The sequence below is a fragment of the Crinia signifera genome, chromosome 4 (genome assembly GCF_055691185.1).
Source record: "Crinia signifera chromosome 4, ASM5569118v1, whole genome shotgun sequence".
NCBI classification, from domain to species: domain Eukaryota; kingdom Metazoa; phylum Chordata; class Amphibia; order Anura; family Myobatrachidae; genus Crinia; species Crinia signifera.
The window spans coordinates 130490093-130507706 of NC_139220.1; the positions used below are offsets into that span (position 1 = coordinate 130490093).

General features: G+C 43.9%; 1 protein-coding gene across 2 annotated transcripts in view; it reads right to left on the reverse strand.

Moving 5' to 3' along the window:
• TBC1D30 (TBC1 domain family member 30) overlaps positions 1–17193 on the reverse strand; it is a 74988-nt gene extending 57795 nt beyond the window's left edge. The window contains exons 1-2 of one of the 2 annotated variants that reach the window (XM_083182459.1): positions 17019–17193; positions 15419–16446 (exon numbers count right to left, since the gene is read on the reverse strand). In XM_083182459.1, coding sequence (XP_083038585.1) covers positions 15419–15908 — 490 coding nt within the window. In that variant the 5' untranslated portion in view covers positions 15909–16446; positions 17019–17193. The remainder of the gene's footprint in view (positions 1–15418; positions 16447–17018) is intronic. The other variant, XM_083182460.1, reaches the window with a different exon arrangement.
• Positions 17194–17614: the final 421 nt, after the last annotated feature.

The following is a 17614-nucleotide window of genomic DNA, read 5'->3' on the forward strand; positions in this document are numbered from 1 at the left end:
CTCCCAGGCTTATTATTTCTGATTTGTTCTGATTTACTTTATAGCCTGCAAATGCTTCAAACTGCTTTATCGTCTTGTATATGTTTGGCAATGAGATAGCTGGGTCTGAGATAAAAAGTAATAGATCATCGGCGAACAATGATGTTTTAATTTCATGCTCATTCATTTTAATCCCATGAAAATCTTTATTGGATCTCAAGGCAATGGCTAGCGGCTCAATAGCCATGGCGAATAACAGGGGTGACAATGGACACCCCTGTCTTGTCCCTCTTGATATTCCAATGGGATCTGATAGGTAACCGCCATTTAGAATCTGAGATTGTGAATGCCTGTATATGGCCTTTAGGACTCCTTGGAATGCCTCAGGAAATCCAAATCTTTTTAGGGTCTCCATAAGGTGGTCCCATGAAAGCATATCAAACGCTTTCTCTGCGTCTATGGCCATTAGTATATTTAACTCATTGTTCCGTGTCTGCTCCAGCCACTGAGCCACCGCCATGACCTTTCTTATATTGCAAGTAGAGTGTCTCCCCCAGATAAACCCTGTTTGATCCCTATTTATTATGGATGGTAAATATGTTTTTATTCTATCTGAGAGAATTTTTGTAAAGATTTTGTAATCTACGTTTAAAAGTGAAATAGGACGATATGACCCAGGTGACACTGGGTCCTTGTCTTTTTTTGGAAGTACCCTTATTAATGCCGCATTAAAATATTGTGGGACCTTATGTAAGTTTATTATTGTGTTAAAAAATTTTGTAAGATCTTCTGAAATTTCATTTATTAAGGACCTATAGAATTCTCCCGCAAACCCATCTGGACCAGGGGCTTTATGTGGTTTAAGTGCTTTTATTGCCGACTGTACTTCTATATTTGTTAATGGGGAGCATATTCTTTCCACTAGTTCATGGGGTATCTGGGGTAGGCTTATTTTGCTCCAAAAGGAGCTCTTAGCTACATTATCTGGGGGTACTCCCGTGTATATTTCCTCATAGAAGGATCTAAATATTTCCACTATCTGTTTGTTTTCTGTTTTTATTCCCTCGTGATCCTTCAATCCTGCTATCACCTTTGGTGAGTATGAACTTCTTAGCAGGCTTGATAAAATTCTTCCCGCCCTATTTCCCAGTTTATGAAATCTGAGGTCTCTTTGGAAGATGTATCTATCTCCCATTAATTGCAGATTATTTTCGAACTGTTGTTTTGCCACTGCTAAGTCTAATTTAGTTTGTGGATTTGGATTTAGTTTAAACTTTTGAAAAGATTCTGTAAGGGTCTGTTGTACTTTTGTATAAGTGGATTTAAATGCTTTCTTCCCCTGTGCTTCATATGACATTATTGCTCCTCTTAGTACAGCTTTCGCTGCCTGCCAGAAATTTTGGGGGTCTTCTTCAGCCTGTTGTTTGTTATTTTCTTTATAATCCAACCAATAGGTCCGTAACTTTTCCCTAAATTTATCCGATCCAGTTAGATGTGTTGGAAACCTCCATTGTCTGTAGGGGCCTTTATCTTGGGTGGGGGTTATTTTTGCCCATACTACTGCATGGTCCGATATTACTATCGGTTCAGTTTCTGTTACTAGCATTTTTGGGAATATAGATTCTGAACACAATATGAAATCTATCCTTGAAAGGGAGTCGTGTACCTTTGAGTGACATGTAAATTCTTTTTCTACTGGGTGCATAGCCCTCCATATGTCCACTAGCTTTAGTTGTTCACAGAACCATTTTATCCCGTACCTTGGTAAGGCTGGTCTTTTTACTTTTTGCTGGTTTCTGTCCATGTAATTTGATGCTACCAAATTAAAATCTCCGCCAATCATCAGATTACATGTACTAAACGGACGTAGGATTGCTATCACCTTCAGAAGGAAGCTCTTACTATAAGAATTAGGGGCATACACAGAACATAGTACGTATCTAATTTTTTCTATACATATGTCTACCACCACGTATCTACCTTCTTTATCGATAATCACAGAATTAAGTTCATACTGTAAGTGTGATGCGATTAAAATTGCTACTCCTCTTGCTTTGGAATTAAAAGGGGCAGCTGCCACTACCTTCCTCCTCATCATATTTAGCTTCTCAGTTTCTTTTTCTGTTAAATGAGTTTCTTGCAAACAAGCTATTTCTATATGCATCTTATTCAGGTATGACAGGACTTTTTTCCTTTTTTCTGGGGAGTTTATTCCCCCTATATTCCAAGTAGCAAATTTAAGTCCCGACATAACTGAAGTGTTTTGTTGGAATATAGTAACCCTTGTTTCTTACCTTTCCTATATGTCTAGGGGGGGGACACACACGGGGGGTACCACAAAACATGGGGTCACACTCACTCCATTCATACCGCAATAGAGTGGGATTCCCCCTGTAGCCGGATCTCCGGCCAGAGGTTTTCCCTCTCATTACCTACAATTTTCCAAGTAGACTTCCTTGGAGCTGAAGAGGGGCAGACGGGGTGTGCCTTTCTGGCATTATGATTTTGCTATATTCCCCGCTGTCTCTCTTGAGCCCGATGGAGTTAAAGCTCCTAACCTCCTCCCTCCATATCTCGTTATTTTTCACTTTTCTTCTCCCCCCCACCTCCCTCCTCCCCCCCCTCTCCCCCCCCCTCCACCCCCCCCACCCTCCCCCCCCCACCACCCTCTCCCTTATCTGACCCACAACAAGGGTCAATCGAAGTTAGGACCTTCTAACTATTAGCACATTGTTCAGATCCAGATGATTTTACAGTAAGTAACAAGGGGGAAAAGGGGGAGAAAAAGAAAAAAAAAAAAAAAATGGGTAGGGGAAGGGGGGTGGGGAGTTAAGAGGGGAAGATTGGGATTTCACTCGGGACTCCCCATGCGATCTAGATACGCCTTTGCCTCAGTTGGTTTAGCAAAGTCTTTATAAATTTCTCCGTCGTAAATTCGCAGACGTGCTGGGTACATAAGGGTGAATCTTTTCCCGGCTTTAAACAGTTCTGTGCAGATCGGGCTGAAGTCCCTCCTGGCCTTTGAGACTTCGGTTGAATAGTCCTGAAATATGAGGATATGATTTTCTTCCCATTTTAGATCGTGTTTTTTCCTTGATGCTTTCCAAATTACTTCCTTGTGTAGAAAGTTCAAGCATCTAAATATTATTGGTCTTGGGCGTTGCTTTTCTGGATCTCCTTCTCTAGGTCTGCCTAGTCTGTGAGCTCTTTCTATTACTAGGTCCGAGCAGCTTGATTGGATGTTTAACATCTCTGGGAGGGCATTCCTTAGGAAGTGATGAAGTGAAGCTCCCTTCAAGGATTCTGGGAGACCTATCAGTCGAAGATTATTTCTTCTAGATCTATTCTCCGTCTCCTCTAGTTTTAATGATATCTGTTGATAGGCTTTCTGCATCTCAGCCATCTGCGATTTTAACACAGCTGTATCTTGGAATAGCTCTCCCAGCCTTTGCTCCGTTTCTTGCACCCTGTCCGCCACCTGTTTTATCTGACCTTTTATTTCGTCAACGGCCTGTTTCATTACTTCAGCCTGAGTCTGAAGCAAGGGTTCTAGTGTTTGCTTAATTGCTTGCACCATTGCTTGGTAATCTTCCCCATCTCTGTCTCGTGTTGGCGTTGTTGGGGAGCTCTCCTCCTGCATGCTGGTATTGCTCGGGGCCCCAGATTTCCTTGCTGGCTTACCGGGGTTAGTGATAACTGTAGCCACACTTGCTGCTTGGCGTGCTCTTTCTGCGCGATCTTTTTGGGCTTTTGGCGGCATAGTTGGAGAGAGAAATTTCTCCATGCGACACTTTCTAGATCTCTTGAAAATTACTATATTCCCTTTCTCTCCCCTTTTTCTCTCCCCTTTTTTTTCTTTCAGCGGTGGACAGACTCGTGAATCAATTCAATAAGATATCTCAGTCCTGTTATTTTGGTCTGGTATTATTATATCTTAGTGTCCGTTGTGGATCTTTCTAAACCGGTTTATACCGCCGGTAAGCTGACTCTTGCCCCCAACTCTCCAGATTTAGGGGTATGTGCAGACTTTTGGGGGTTGCTGGTATTTTTGCTTGTAGTTAGCAATATATGGTGTTAAATAGGTTTATATTTAATTTTAATCCTGTCCTTCCAGCTCCCCAAATTCCGCTACTCCTTTTACCCAGGCCTTTTTCTGGGTGTTTTAGCTAAGAGTCCTGCTAGGCACTTTTCGCTTTAGGCAGAGAGTTTTAAGGACCTTCGCAGCCAAACAGTGGCTTTATCTTTCTTATCCACAATTTCTCTCACCCCAGCATTTCAGGCAAAAAAGAAAACAAAAAAGAAAATCAAAAAAAATATCGTTTTCCTACCAGGAATCTGCGGGTCTGGAGCTTTATCAGCGGCGTTAACCCGGGTTGCAGTCAGGGGGTTTCTTCACAGAATTTATTCTGTGTCTTGGTGTGAGCGCGCACAGCTTCTCCCTTTTTTCCCCTTTTCTCGGGGTCTCTCGTCTGGCGGAGTGGTAATCAGGGGTTGAAGTGTTATGCCGGCGTTATACAGGTGCTGGTAATGGTGAGGCAAAATTTTCTTTGTGTGGTACCACACTCAGCTGGCTGTCGGCTGCGAGGTACTCAGCTGTGCGTGGCCTCAGGCCAGGGCTCAAGACGACAATGTCGCTGCTGCACCTCGCTCCTTCACTCTGCCTGCCAGGCGTCCCCCTCCGAGTGTGCCCTCGCGCTGTATACCGCTCCCGTATCGCTTGGAGCAGGCTCTCCCTTGTCTGTGTTTAGAGCACTGGAGACGGCCGCGCTGTCTCGCCGCCGCTTCTCCTTTGCCGTAGGCACTGCTGTCACTTCCGGGGTTGTGCCGGGTCACTCCGTGCTCCAAAGTGGAGCTTCCCCTTCAACGGATCTCCTGGGTGCCGCGTCCGGAGCTTGCTGAGGCCGTGCCGCTTCACTCCATGGTCACCGGACGGCTTGCCGGAGGGGGGGATCGGGGGACTGAGTGAGGTAACTCAGCGGGGATGATTCTGCATAGTTTTTTTTGGAGGGTAGGTAACGGAGCTCGCTCTCCCTGCAGCCTACTCCATGCTACAGGAACCGGAAGTCATCTAGATTTCTTACATTTTAATGGACTTAAAAACTAGAGAATCCCACCTACCAAATGATACTGGGGACTAGGGGATCAGAGTTCAGGAGGCAGAGCAATCTGCCAACGAGAATATAAAACTACACACCAGGTGTGTGGAGCTGGAGCAGTAACCAGCTGCTGGAAGGCCGATATCTCTGGTTTTGGGCAGAGTAGAGACAAGCTTCTAGTGTCCATCAAAGGGGGAGAGTCCCAGCTTTTGGAATATATCCTCAGAAAAACTCTATTTAAGACAGAACTTGAAATATCTGCCTGGGAAAGCAATTAACAGGCTTGGATGGGGACCACTGCTTTGAAGTCAGATATCTCCGGTTCCCCAGGGCCGATTTTTTAAATTCTTGTACACATGGAAAGAGGGGACCCTCAGCTTTCAATCTAGGTCCCTTAGATTCCTGGGGTGGGGGGGGGATCCTGGGTACTCAGAAACCCCCCCTGCGTGTGCTACTGGATCACATTTTAGTTTCTAGTATCAACGGTTGAGGAGCTGTAATCAATCTGTAAACATCACAAGGTGCACAGGAGAGCCAATAGCACTCAAATAAATTAAACTATATTTAATGAAGTTTATATAACAAAAGAAAAAATAAATATATTCCCAATGTTTCAATTCTTTCCTGTAGACGTGCCCCCTCTTCTGCAATGGGTAAAGTAGGAATATATATCATATATTTGGAGTAACATTAACAACTTTAACTAGCAATAAAGTTCATTTTGCACCAAGTCATTTGATAGCCGACACTGAAGGCCACCTATACTCATTGGTAAAATATGTTTTTTGTTTTTTTTAAATAACGTCTTCACTTTTACTCCTCAGTAAAGTCTCGATTAACCAGTAGACCCTTAACCACCCTCAAATCGATGAAATTACAAGAACTATTACTAAGGGTCTATTCCTCCTTGTATATGAAACTCACACAGTCTGGATATAAACAAAAAGATCCACATGATCTGGCCTGGAAAACTTTAGGCAATGAAAATTGCGCTAATTTACATACCAATGTAGGATCTAGCTCCATTTGTCTATGCATCAAATAAAATGCTTATACATTTCTGTATATATATTATATTTTACCATTAACTAGGTTTTTTATGTACAGTATTGAAATAGTGGAATGTGATATTACATAGCTATATATACCCAATAAGTAGAACCACAGGGATGCCATGTACACCAGCACAAACAGTGGATGTTTCTCCAGACATGACAGAATTTTTTACTGCTTGTATTAAAAATACTGCAGTGTGTCCTGGCTGAGGTGTCAACTATTGTACATTTCTGGTGATAACGTCATCTTTTCAACGTTCCAGGTAGGGTCTCCAGTGATATGGTTCTACCAGGGGAAAAATACACGTTTTGCTTGGATATGTAAACAAAATTGAAGTTTAACAAACTATTAAATACATTTTCCAAATAAATTCCAGCAGCTAAATATTAGCAAAATGTACAGGAAAGCCAAGCATATATGTAATAACTTGTGAATTGAAGGAGATCTAAAATAAATCTGTGGTTATTTTACAAATCAGAGGTCTGCTCAAAGTTAGCAGCTCTCCTATGGAAAATGTATTAGGATGAGAGGAAAGTGCTGCAGTAATTACAGCTGCTCCTTGTCACCACGCTGCAGTGCTTTTTTCCCCTCAAGAGATTGATAAAAGCTCAATACAACACAGACTCAGACACGCCTCTGTCCACAAGCCAATAGTAGTTCCTAACATGCATTGTGAGATGACTTTCACTCATCCCATTGGTTGACTTTGTCAGCAGTAAAACACTGACCATAGGTATGAAACTACAGTAATCTTCTGATCTGCAGCCTTGATTTTTATTTATTGATGCTGAACTTCTGAGTAATTGCAAGCCACACATCTATATTAGCATATATGCGACTCATTTTTAACATCTTCTGGTAAAAACTGAAGTTTAGTGCAGATATTTACACACAAAGCAGTACTCTTAACTTTGTATCAAAGACTGTGAATATCTTAAACAGAATATTTGCAACACGGTTATTCTTTGTACTCACTATTACCAACTGCTGCTTATATTTTCTTGTAAAGCAAGTTCCAGAAACGAACAGTAATAGAATTGCATATTCAGCATCACATTATCCAATTCTGGTAAATGCAAAATGCTGGCATATTAACATACGTAAATGAATTGAACATTAGGGTCTACACTTGATTTGTAGATTATAGAACACTTCTTGTTCTTTTTTTCTTATTTCAATGTTATTTTTCACATGAGAAAGTCTGTAGTAATGGGTTTTATTTGCATTTAAAATTAAAATGTAAAAAAATGGGGCTTGTGTGTATGTTGTATTAATGTGCAAAGTGGCAACCTAAAATCGCATTTGCATAGGTCAAAGGTGCTAATTTGTATGGCATTTTACAGCCGTATTACTTCATATAGAGAATGTTTAAATGCTATGCAAGACGACAATATTTGTTAATGTCAACAAGTATTTTAAAGTAACGGACTTCCAAACTTAAACATGCGCTGCCTTATTTCACAACATTTTGCCCTGTGGCATTCCTATTTGTATAGAGAAACACATAGTACAATTGAATCTACAGGTTCAAGTTCAACCATCAAAATATTTCAGTAGTTTGGCATAATTTACAGCAACTGCAAATAAAGTTCTATAAGGGCCTGCTCCACCATTAGGCAGCTCCCTAGATGCTCCAGAATCTGGGGGGTACCCTTGAATCAGCTATCACAAAATTAAGGATGACTTAATAGAGAGGCCTCCTTGTTGCTTCTGGAAACTCGGTATTGGTGTACTTGGTGTAGTGGTGGTTTTGGGAACACTTATACCCCTTTCAGACAGAAAAGTCTGAAAATCCCCGCAAATACACGGCATTTCAAATGCCGTGTCAATTTGCCGGGAGCAGCCTGACCCCCCTTCACACAGAAGAACAAATTACCGGGTTGAAAATTTCTACCCGGTAATTTGCTGAACAACACGGGTATTTCTTCTGTGTGAAAGGGTCAACACGGGTCATAAATCCCGTGTCCTCGACCCTGGTCAATTCCCGGGTTGGAGACACGGGATTTACGACACGGGTGTGCCCTTTCACACAGAAAAAGGACCCGTGTATTTAATGAAATTCCCGGGTGGAACTGCTTCACCCGGGTATTTCATTTTCTGTGTGAAAGGGGTATAAGCTGAAGTTTCTCCTACGGTACTGAAAAACCTTGCACCAGACCTTGGTACTACATTGGTAGAAAATGTAGTTAATAGTTAATATACAGTCATGGCAAACTGAACGCAACAGAAAGAACAGTTACAATACAAGGGGATTTATGTATCAAAGTTTAGAGAGACATAAAATTCTGCACCAATTAGCTTGTAATATGGTCATATTTCAACAACAACCTGTAGCATGGCAGAAGCTCTCTCTGAGCTTTAATAAATACCCGTTAAGCACTGAAAAAAATATTTTTCCTCCTACAGTTCCAGATTAAAGTTTCTTTATTATAGCCAATGCTAGGAACACACTGGACAATATGTTGGCCATTCGATTAAAAGACCTATATATATAGCACAGGGCTGTGGTTTTCTTTAAAATATTTTCTTTTTTGGATCACATTTGACATTAATATATATAAAATAATGTATATTATGGAGCTGTATACTGTAGCATAACTGAAGTAATCGTCCCCTGCAGCAGGTTGCTATTTGAAGAAGGTATTTGTCTTTTTTTTTTTTTGTATGCACAATTTGAATGAGAGCCAGGCAGCCTTGCTTTGCATAAAGCCAGTGAAAACGTATTAATGCATATGCAGGGGATGGGTTAGTTACATTTAGGTTCCAGTAACTAATGCTGCTTTCCCACTGCCTACACGGGTAATGACCCGTTTTTTTTAAACGGGTCTTTAAACGGGTAAGAGCCATAAAGACTCTTTCCCACTGCAGCTTTTAAACGGTAAATTACCGTTTAAAAGCTGTTTTTGTCACATTCACACTTACCCGTTTAAAAACCCGTTTAAGCAGTGTAAAGATAGGGGGGGGGGAGAATTAAAAAAAAAAAAAACGGCGTGGGGTCCCCCCCACTGCCGTAACCAGCACCAGGCTGAAAGAGCCGGGGCTGGTAATAAAAAAATCAGGAAACCCGACAAATAGGGGTTCCCCGATTTTTAACAACCAGCCCCAGGCTCCAGGTCCGGGGCTGGTTCCCAAAATACGGGGGACAAAATGACTAGGGGTCCCCCGTATTTTAAGAACCAGCCCCAGGCACAACCAGCCAGCAGGGTAATGCCACAGCCGGGGGACACATGATATAAGTTCCCGCGGCCAAAGCATTAACCCTACCGACCAGTCAGCCTGGCCAGGGGCCCTGGGGGAGTGGGGACCCCCCCAATAAAGGGGTCCCCCCCCTCCAGGACTTACCTGACCAGGCTGAAGCCTGGTGCTGTCCTCGATGCCCCTGGGCGGTGGGCATCGAGCTGATGGTATGGTGTAAAAAATAGAATAAAAACCATTGTCTTTTACTGGTGAACTATGAGTCCCAGCAAGCCTCCCCCGCAAGCTGGGACTTGGAGAACCACAAGTCCCAGCCTGCGGGGCATTAAAGGGCCCGCTGGGTCTTGTAGTTTCACAGTAAAAGAAAGAGTTAAATAAACACACTGACACACGTGAAAAATAAAAGTTTAATACATACATAACACATACATACTGATACTTACCTATCTTGAGCCCGTAGGTAGCCCTGGTCCTGATGTCCTGGTCCGTGTCTGTATCCATGTCGGCATCCCTGTCGGCGACGGCGTCGGCGGTCCGGAGTCCGAAGAAATCCATTTGGCAAGCTGTGGAAGGAAACCATACTCACCTGTCCCAGCGCGACGTAGTCCAGGTAAGGTCTTTGCAAAAAAAACAAACCGAACACCCGAACCAAGCGAACAGGCAGAGAGCCGCACGGTGTGTTTACATCGTGCGGCTCCGCCCCCGAATGCCGCTATTGGCCGCCTTGCGGCGTGTAAAGGGCTACCCCTTTCCCACTGCCGAAAAAACGGCTCTTACACGTTAAAAACACTGCTTTTTACACGGGTAACAAAAACCGGTATTTGTTACCCGTGTAAAGCAACCTGGAGCTTTCCCACTGCAGCTCTAGCCGTTTAAAAAGGCTAAAAAAACGGCATTTTACCGTGTAAAGCCTGCAGTGGGAAAGGGGCATAAGGCTGGGAACACACTGGAATGGTGTGCACCCAGATGATCTGAGGGATGACAGGATGCTGCTTCGGCAAGTGTATACACTTACATTATGCAGGAGAAGACTGCGCTATGTACTGTAGGATGTCATAGCGCAATTGACAGCATGGCCTAGCGCAAAACATCTTCTGGTTGGCAAGTAGCATGGCCAACCAGTAAATATCACATGCGAGCTGCAGGAGCATGCAAACAGGTGTACACACTTAATGATGTGCCCAATTTGAAGTACAAATTGCCTGGAAACAGCAAATCAGTCTTATATTGCTTAAGTGTGTACCCACCCTAGGAGAAGTACAGACTCCGTTTCTTTTTTTTACCTGTATGATAGAAAATCAGAGCTTCAGCTATCTGGATAGAAGTTTTGCTATAGATTTTGGGTGCCCACTCATGGATGCCTGATGGGTGATATTCAATTGTGCACGGGAGCCCAATATTTCTGCTTGCACCCTCTTGAAGTTCCCAAACGCAGTGCACCCAGTAATCTGCATTGGTTTTATCCATCTACACAATTACACTTTACGCATTTTGGCGTGACATCCATGAGAAGTGATGGCAATTCCCCTCTTGGAGTGAATACATAAATCCCAGTACACACTGTGAGCTATTGGCTAATGGCTAAGCAATTTTGACTAGATGCACAAGAGATTTTGGTGAGATGCACTGGAAATTTTGACTAAGCAATCATAGTCTATGATCTAGTCAAAATTGCTGGTACTTGTGTAATAACTGGGCGCCAGATTTTTGATCGGGTCGGAAAAATCGCGTCGATCGCATCGCATCTCGACCAAATCGCATGCGATGCGATCACCCATAGGATTCAATGTTAAAATGGTCCTGTTCATTTCCCCACTATTCAAGTGGGCACAGAGTTGAATTTATATAGTGTGGCGAGCGCAGCGAGCCACCGAGCCCAAAGCGTGGCGAGCGAGAATACATTTTAAGTAATCTGCGTCCGCTCGCCACGCTTCGGGCTCGGTGGCTCGCTACGCTATATAAAATCAACTCTATGCCCACTTGGATAGTGGGGAAATGAAAAGGACCATTTTAACATTGAATCCTATGGAAAATCGCGTTGATCGCATTGCATCGCATGCAATTTGGTCGCGATGCGATGGACGCGATTTTACCGCAAAATCGTATCTGATTGTATGACTTAAGTTAAGTTAAGGCATACAATCAATCACACCGGGCGCCCAGATATTACACAAGTACCAAATTGCCTTGCCTGCACAGTCTATCTATGCAAGGAGATACTAACATAGCATCCTTATCGAAGCAGGAGAAACACTGGAATATTTTGGCTAACCTTTTTCCTTCTAGATTTTGACTATCTAGTCAAATTCTCCTATCAAAATCTCACCAGGTATACACCCTTTTACATTACATCAGAGATGCAGTGAAAAGCCAACTCACTAATGCAGGGGTTCCCAATCTTTTTCGAATCACGGCACCCTAGAGTATCAGAATTTGTCCACGGCACCCCTAGGCCCCCCAAAATATATATAAAATTGGTACTTATGTATTATCTGGGCTGCCGATTTTTTGATTGTATGCCTTAACTTAAGGCATACAATCAGATGCGATGCGATATCGCATCGAATACGACCATATCGCATGCGATGACCCGATTTTTCCATAGGATTCAATGTTAAAATGGACTGAGTCCATTTTAACATGGAATTCAATGGGAAAAAGGGGTCCTTTTCATACCCCTACTATTCAAGTGGGCATGGAGTTGGATATAAACCTGTGGCGAGCGTAGCGAGCCAGCAGCGTGGCGAGCGAAGCGAGCCCCGCGAGGGGACGGTATTCTGTGTCCGCTCGCCACGCTTCGGGCTCGGTGGCTCGCTACGCTCGCCACAGGTTTATATCCAACTCCGTGCCCACTTGGATAGTAGGGGTATGAAAAGGACCCCTTTTCCCATTGAATTCCATGTTAAAATGGACTCAGTCCATTTTAACATTGAATCCTATGGAAAAATCGGGTCCATCGCATCGCATGCGATATGGTCGTATGCGATGCGATGCGATGGTACATAAGTACCATAAAATTAAGTAGATTGTGTTTGTATGTGCTTCTTAGGTTCAGTTATGTGGTAAAAGGCAGGATTTGCTTCTGATTGTACACATTTTATGATTGGCAGCCACCAGCACTGGTTTTATCCATAAATAGTTGATCATAAATAATTTGAATTGGTCCTGGACCACCAACCCGTGGCACCCCTGCAAGTGTCCCGAGGCACCCCAGGGAGCCACGGCACACAGTTTGGGAACCACTGCACTAATGATTAATGCTGCTTTCAGACCGCATAACTGGCTTTGACCCTGTATTTGAAAACGTTTCCAAAAACGGGTCTGCCAGGTAAAACCCCCTTCACACCGCATCTCTTAAACGGTATATTACCGTTTAAGTGCCGTTTTTTTGTACCTGGCAGACCCGTTTTTTTTTACTTTTCAAATACAGGGTCAAAGCCAGCTGTCACTGCCAGCCCCTTCCTATAAGCCCGCTAGTATGGGCAATGATGGAAGCTGGGCCCAGCTGATGACACGCAGAGCCCTCCTAACCAGACAGTACCGTATGATGACGCCCAGGCTAGGTCTCACCATCCTCCTCCGTAGAAGACATGAAGGTGTCCCCGGGTGTACAGTGGGGCCCGGCGGCTGCATCCTCCTGCTGCTGCCCGCTTTGACGCTGTCGGCGATGACGTCTCAGGCCAGCTCAAACAGAGCTAGAGAGGATGAACCCGAAAGCCTGCTGCAAGTGAGAGCAGCAGCAGCAGCGGCCTCTTGTCACCATGGTAACACCAGGGAATTCCGTGACCCCTGACCTGCTGGACGCAACGTGATTGGTCCTCGGCGCGACGTTGATCCGTGTGCGGGAGTCACGTGCGTAGCCCCGCCTTATTGTGTGATGTCACCGCCCAGAGACAGGATTATAGTTCGGCATTGGCATTGCCAATGGTAGTGTCTAGAAGCTGGGACTTGGCGCGGGGACTCAGCGGCGGCCGGGGGGGGGGGGGGGGGGAAATCAGGGGTGGCTTGAAAATGCTTCCTGGGTGGGGGAACCCCAACCTCCGTGCATATCCAATGACCGCACTGAATATTTAATGAGCTCATTAAATATTCACTGCACCGCTCATTAGATATGCATAGAGCGGACCACTATTGGCTGGGTCCTACATACCGTTTCAGACACGATTTTGGTGCCAAAATACCGGGTCTGAAACGGGTAGGACCCTCCATTTTAACCGTTTAGCAAAAATGGCTTTTTAAAAACGGTAAATCTATTCTGCACCTTTCAGACCGCACATATAACCATTTTGAAATGGTTAAAAAACCGCAAAATACCGGTTAAAAAGTGCGGTCTGAAAGGGGCATAATACATTTTATAGCAGATGTATTAACAACAGATAAAAAGAGAGGTTGATAAAGAGAGATAATGGACCAGCCAATCAGCTCTTAAAGGGGTGTACACATGGGTTGGAGGCTGGGCGATTTTGACTAAGCGGATTTGTTTAGTCAAAATCATGATGACTACCGGAGATAAGCCGGCGGCCATCTCCACAGCAGCCTGTGTGTACAGCCGAATAGACACTGCAGCGTCTAATTGGCCGGGCAATAGTGACTCTGCGGATGCCGTGCATAGCTATCACCCGCCAGAAAACCATCATAGCTATCACCCGCAGGCAAACCATCAAAGCGTCATGCTACAGGCTGTGTTTAAGAAAGGACAGTAAGGGGCTGAATATCTAGTTCTTTATCACCCTCCGCTTTATCTCCTGGCCATACACACAGGGATTTATCTGTCTGGTGGGAACAAAAACCAGGAAATATATGGGGGAAAATGACAATCAAAAAATTGCTCCCAAACGCTGGAAACCAGTCAAAAACAATTGCTTGGATACATTTGTTGTATCAAATGGATTTGTCTGTTTTCCAGCATTTAGGAGCAATTTTTTGATTGTCAATTTCTCCCTGTACCTCTGAAAGGATATAATTGAAGATTTCAACCCCAAGGGGTAAATTTACTAAAATGGGAGATTTCAGAGGGGATGCTGCTATGGGCAACCAATCAGAACCTACTTTTTAATTTGCCCCTTCTAGAAGATAACAGATAGAATCTGATTAGTTTCTATGGACAACATCCCTTCTGAAATAGAACTCCCATCATGGTAAATTTCCCGAGGTTCATTGGTCTTTAAAATACTATGTTATTGTCATTATTTATGTACCTGCTAAATTGGCTTGATAGACAGAAAGCAATCTTCTCAGATTTGTGCACAGATGGCGGCTTCCTGTTAGCTATGATACAGTAGTACAGGATGGCACAAGTCCAAGACAGCACTTGTGGAAGCTTTTATCCCTATCCATTTTAAATGGCACAATTATACTCGTGAAGCACGGAGCATTCAGCATGTCATGCACGGTCCATGCCCAGAGAAGCACTTATGTGAATACTTCAGTATGAGCGAAGGTAACTTGGGCTGATAGTTTTTCAATACCTTAATCAGTAATTACATTAAGGACATTCACCATGAATGTGTGCTGTCATTTGAAAATGGTGTGTAGTTTGCAAGAACTTTATTATAACAGTTGTGTATTCCTTCTCACAAAAGGGGGAGAGTCTCTAAAGCAGAAATACGGTAAAACCCCCAGGGTTTCTGTATGCTCTGTCCCCCCTCCGCAGTAGCAGCGCTGGGGAGGTAATCACCAGCAAAACTGGCGATTCCCTGCAGAAGCCTATGGGCTTCTTAATGCAGTGCTGTGTGAGGGATCCGTCACGGATCCCTCCCAGCATGCCCTGCGACCGGCGCCGTGCTCTGCACATGCGCAGATGGACTCCTGGGTCTCAGACCCAGAAGTCCAGCACCAGCACCGCATTGCAACGGACAGCTCTTATCGCAAGCATTAATGATTGCATACGTTAGAGCATACGCGATCATTAAGAATACGGTGGCCGGCGTAGGGGGGATGAAACAGGGCTGCGGATGTTAGAACATCCCCCCCAAAACCACTGCAAAGCCATGCATTTAAAATATCTAGACATATTAAGTCATGGAGGCTGCCTTTAATACTTTGCTAAAAGGTTTTGGTTATAATATTTATATGCAATAAGTCACACTCACCTTTTTGCCTCAGGAACTGTATTTGATGCCTGCGGCTCTGCTTCTGCGACAGCTCCTGAAGGAATCCAGATTCAGGATTGCTCCTGCTCAGGAAGGCATCCGAGCCAGATGCCTCTGTTGAGCTATCCACACTATCATGATGTTGTCCGTGGCCGGAACCTGTGCCACCCCGGTATGCGTCATAGATTTCTGTTAGTAGACCATTCACCAGGGATGACGTGCGACTCCGTGCTTCCTGGGGGAAAGCGAAGTTGGTGCTATCAATGCTACCTCTGCCACTGGAGTTCCCACTAGGCAGCACCTCCGTTTCACAATCTTCTGAGGAAGGCAGTGGCCAGACAATGGAATTGCTTTTATGCCATAAATTCAAGTTTTGTCTGGAACCAGCATCAAGATTAGGTTCTTCTGCAAACACACCATTATCATCTATACATAACTCATCATAGTTAGATTCAACCGTGTTCTTTTCAGTAGTTAATGGAGAAGACATGTTTTCAACCGACAGTCATTTCATCCAGAGAGAAGTGTACAGGAACAACACTGTAAAGTCCACACAGCATCCATACCCAACCATGTCCAGACTTCTGCTATCTGCCAACAGACCCAACTTTTGTGCAATGTAAAAGTTCCGGGACTGTACTATACAGCGTTGCAGGTAGTGAAAGCACTTTCCATTATGGCAGAACTACCTTTTTATTTTCTCTCCCCTCCCTCTGACTCAAAGTGGTATAAACCTGTCTGGTAACTTTCTTAGTGGCTAGTCTAACAGGTGAATAAGGAGTGTGACGTCTCCAGTCTTTCCACCTGCAGCAGCGAGCATGCTTGTCAGCTTTCCCAGATCACTTTCAGGATGGGAGGGGTGAGGGTGATAAAGAGACGGGAAAACAGGACATTTACAAATACTCCTGAAGGTCTTCACACATCAAGCCGCTCTGTGTACAATGTACAGCAATGATATCCAGAAGCAAGAACTTGATCCATTTACTTTACATATAAGCCAGGTTGTTGTAGAAGTCATACTGAAAGCTCTAAAGAGAAAAAATATATATAATAAAAACAAAGAATATGCTGTAATATGAAACAAATGCTGTTCTATTAAGAAGTAACAGCTAAGTTGACACTGAAATACCATGACGTCCATTCACATGGCCTTTCCTGTATGGCTTTCCTACATTAATGCTTCATATCCTGTCATGTGTTAACAGACTTTACACAAAGTAACACCAACATTCCAATGTAAAACAGGGGCAAGTGTAGCATTATTACAATAGGGAGGGGAAATCAATTTTGCATTTCTCTATGAAATATTAAGAATTAAGGCACATATTTTACAATTCCTACAAATATCAGTGATCACATCCTGCTCTAAAAACAAAGTCAATAAAACACACTTCCATGTACAATAGATCCAGTGGAATCGCTGGTAAAGTGCTAGATGTATCTGCAAAACGCTTTTATTCATATAGTAAAAACTATTTTTGCCCAAACGTCCCGGCACCTGTAACACCTGTGTGCTCTGCCTGCACATATGGTCAGCTACACAAGTCTGATACAAACACTGAGACCACTCTTCCTCCGTCGCACAGAACATCCACCTGACCTTATGTCTCCCCCATTATTGTGGAGAATGATGCAGAGAAGTCGCTGCAGCCCGGCCGTTTCGTGCTGTCTGTAGCGCTACAGTCCCTATGTGCCGCCTGCCGCGGTGAGAATAGATGCAGCCAGACCACCCCGCAGTGCACTCCAGTAGGGCGGTGCCATGCTGACTGTCATGGAGGGGGAGGAGCTTAGGTCGAACGCTGCTGGTCGGTGCCAGCTGTGGGACTTGGCAAGCGCGGTGTGCTAATCCTGATATCACATATTCACTTTGTTTCTCCGGGTATTTGCTACGATACAACGTACAGCGTATCATGTGCTAGGACGTGCAAACACATTCTCACAGATAGGATCCTATAATAACTAAGGTGGTACTTCAGTTTAAGTGGCCATTTTTAATACTTGTTTTAGAGGCTAATATCAGGTTAGGACTCGGAGCTAAATAGGAGTTGTAGTTAAACATATTGTTTTGTATTAAACAACTTGGCGAGTTGACATTAGACATTGTAATTGTAACATTCATGTAAAGGCTAAGCACAGGTTCTCACAATGGGTCCTCAGGACCCCACACAGTGCATGTTTTGTAGGTCTCACAGAATC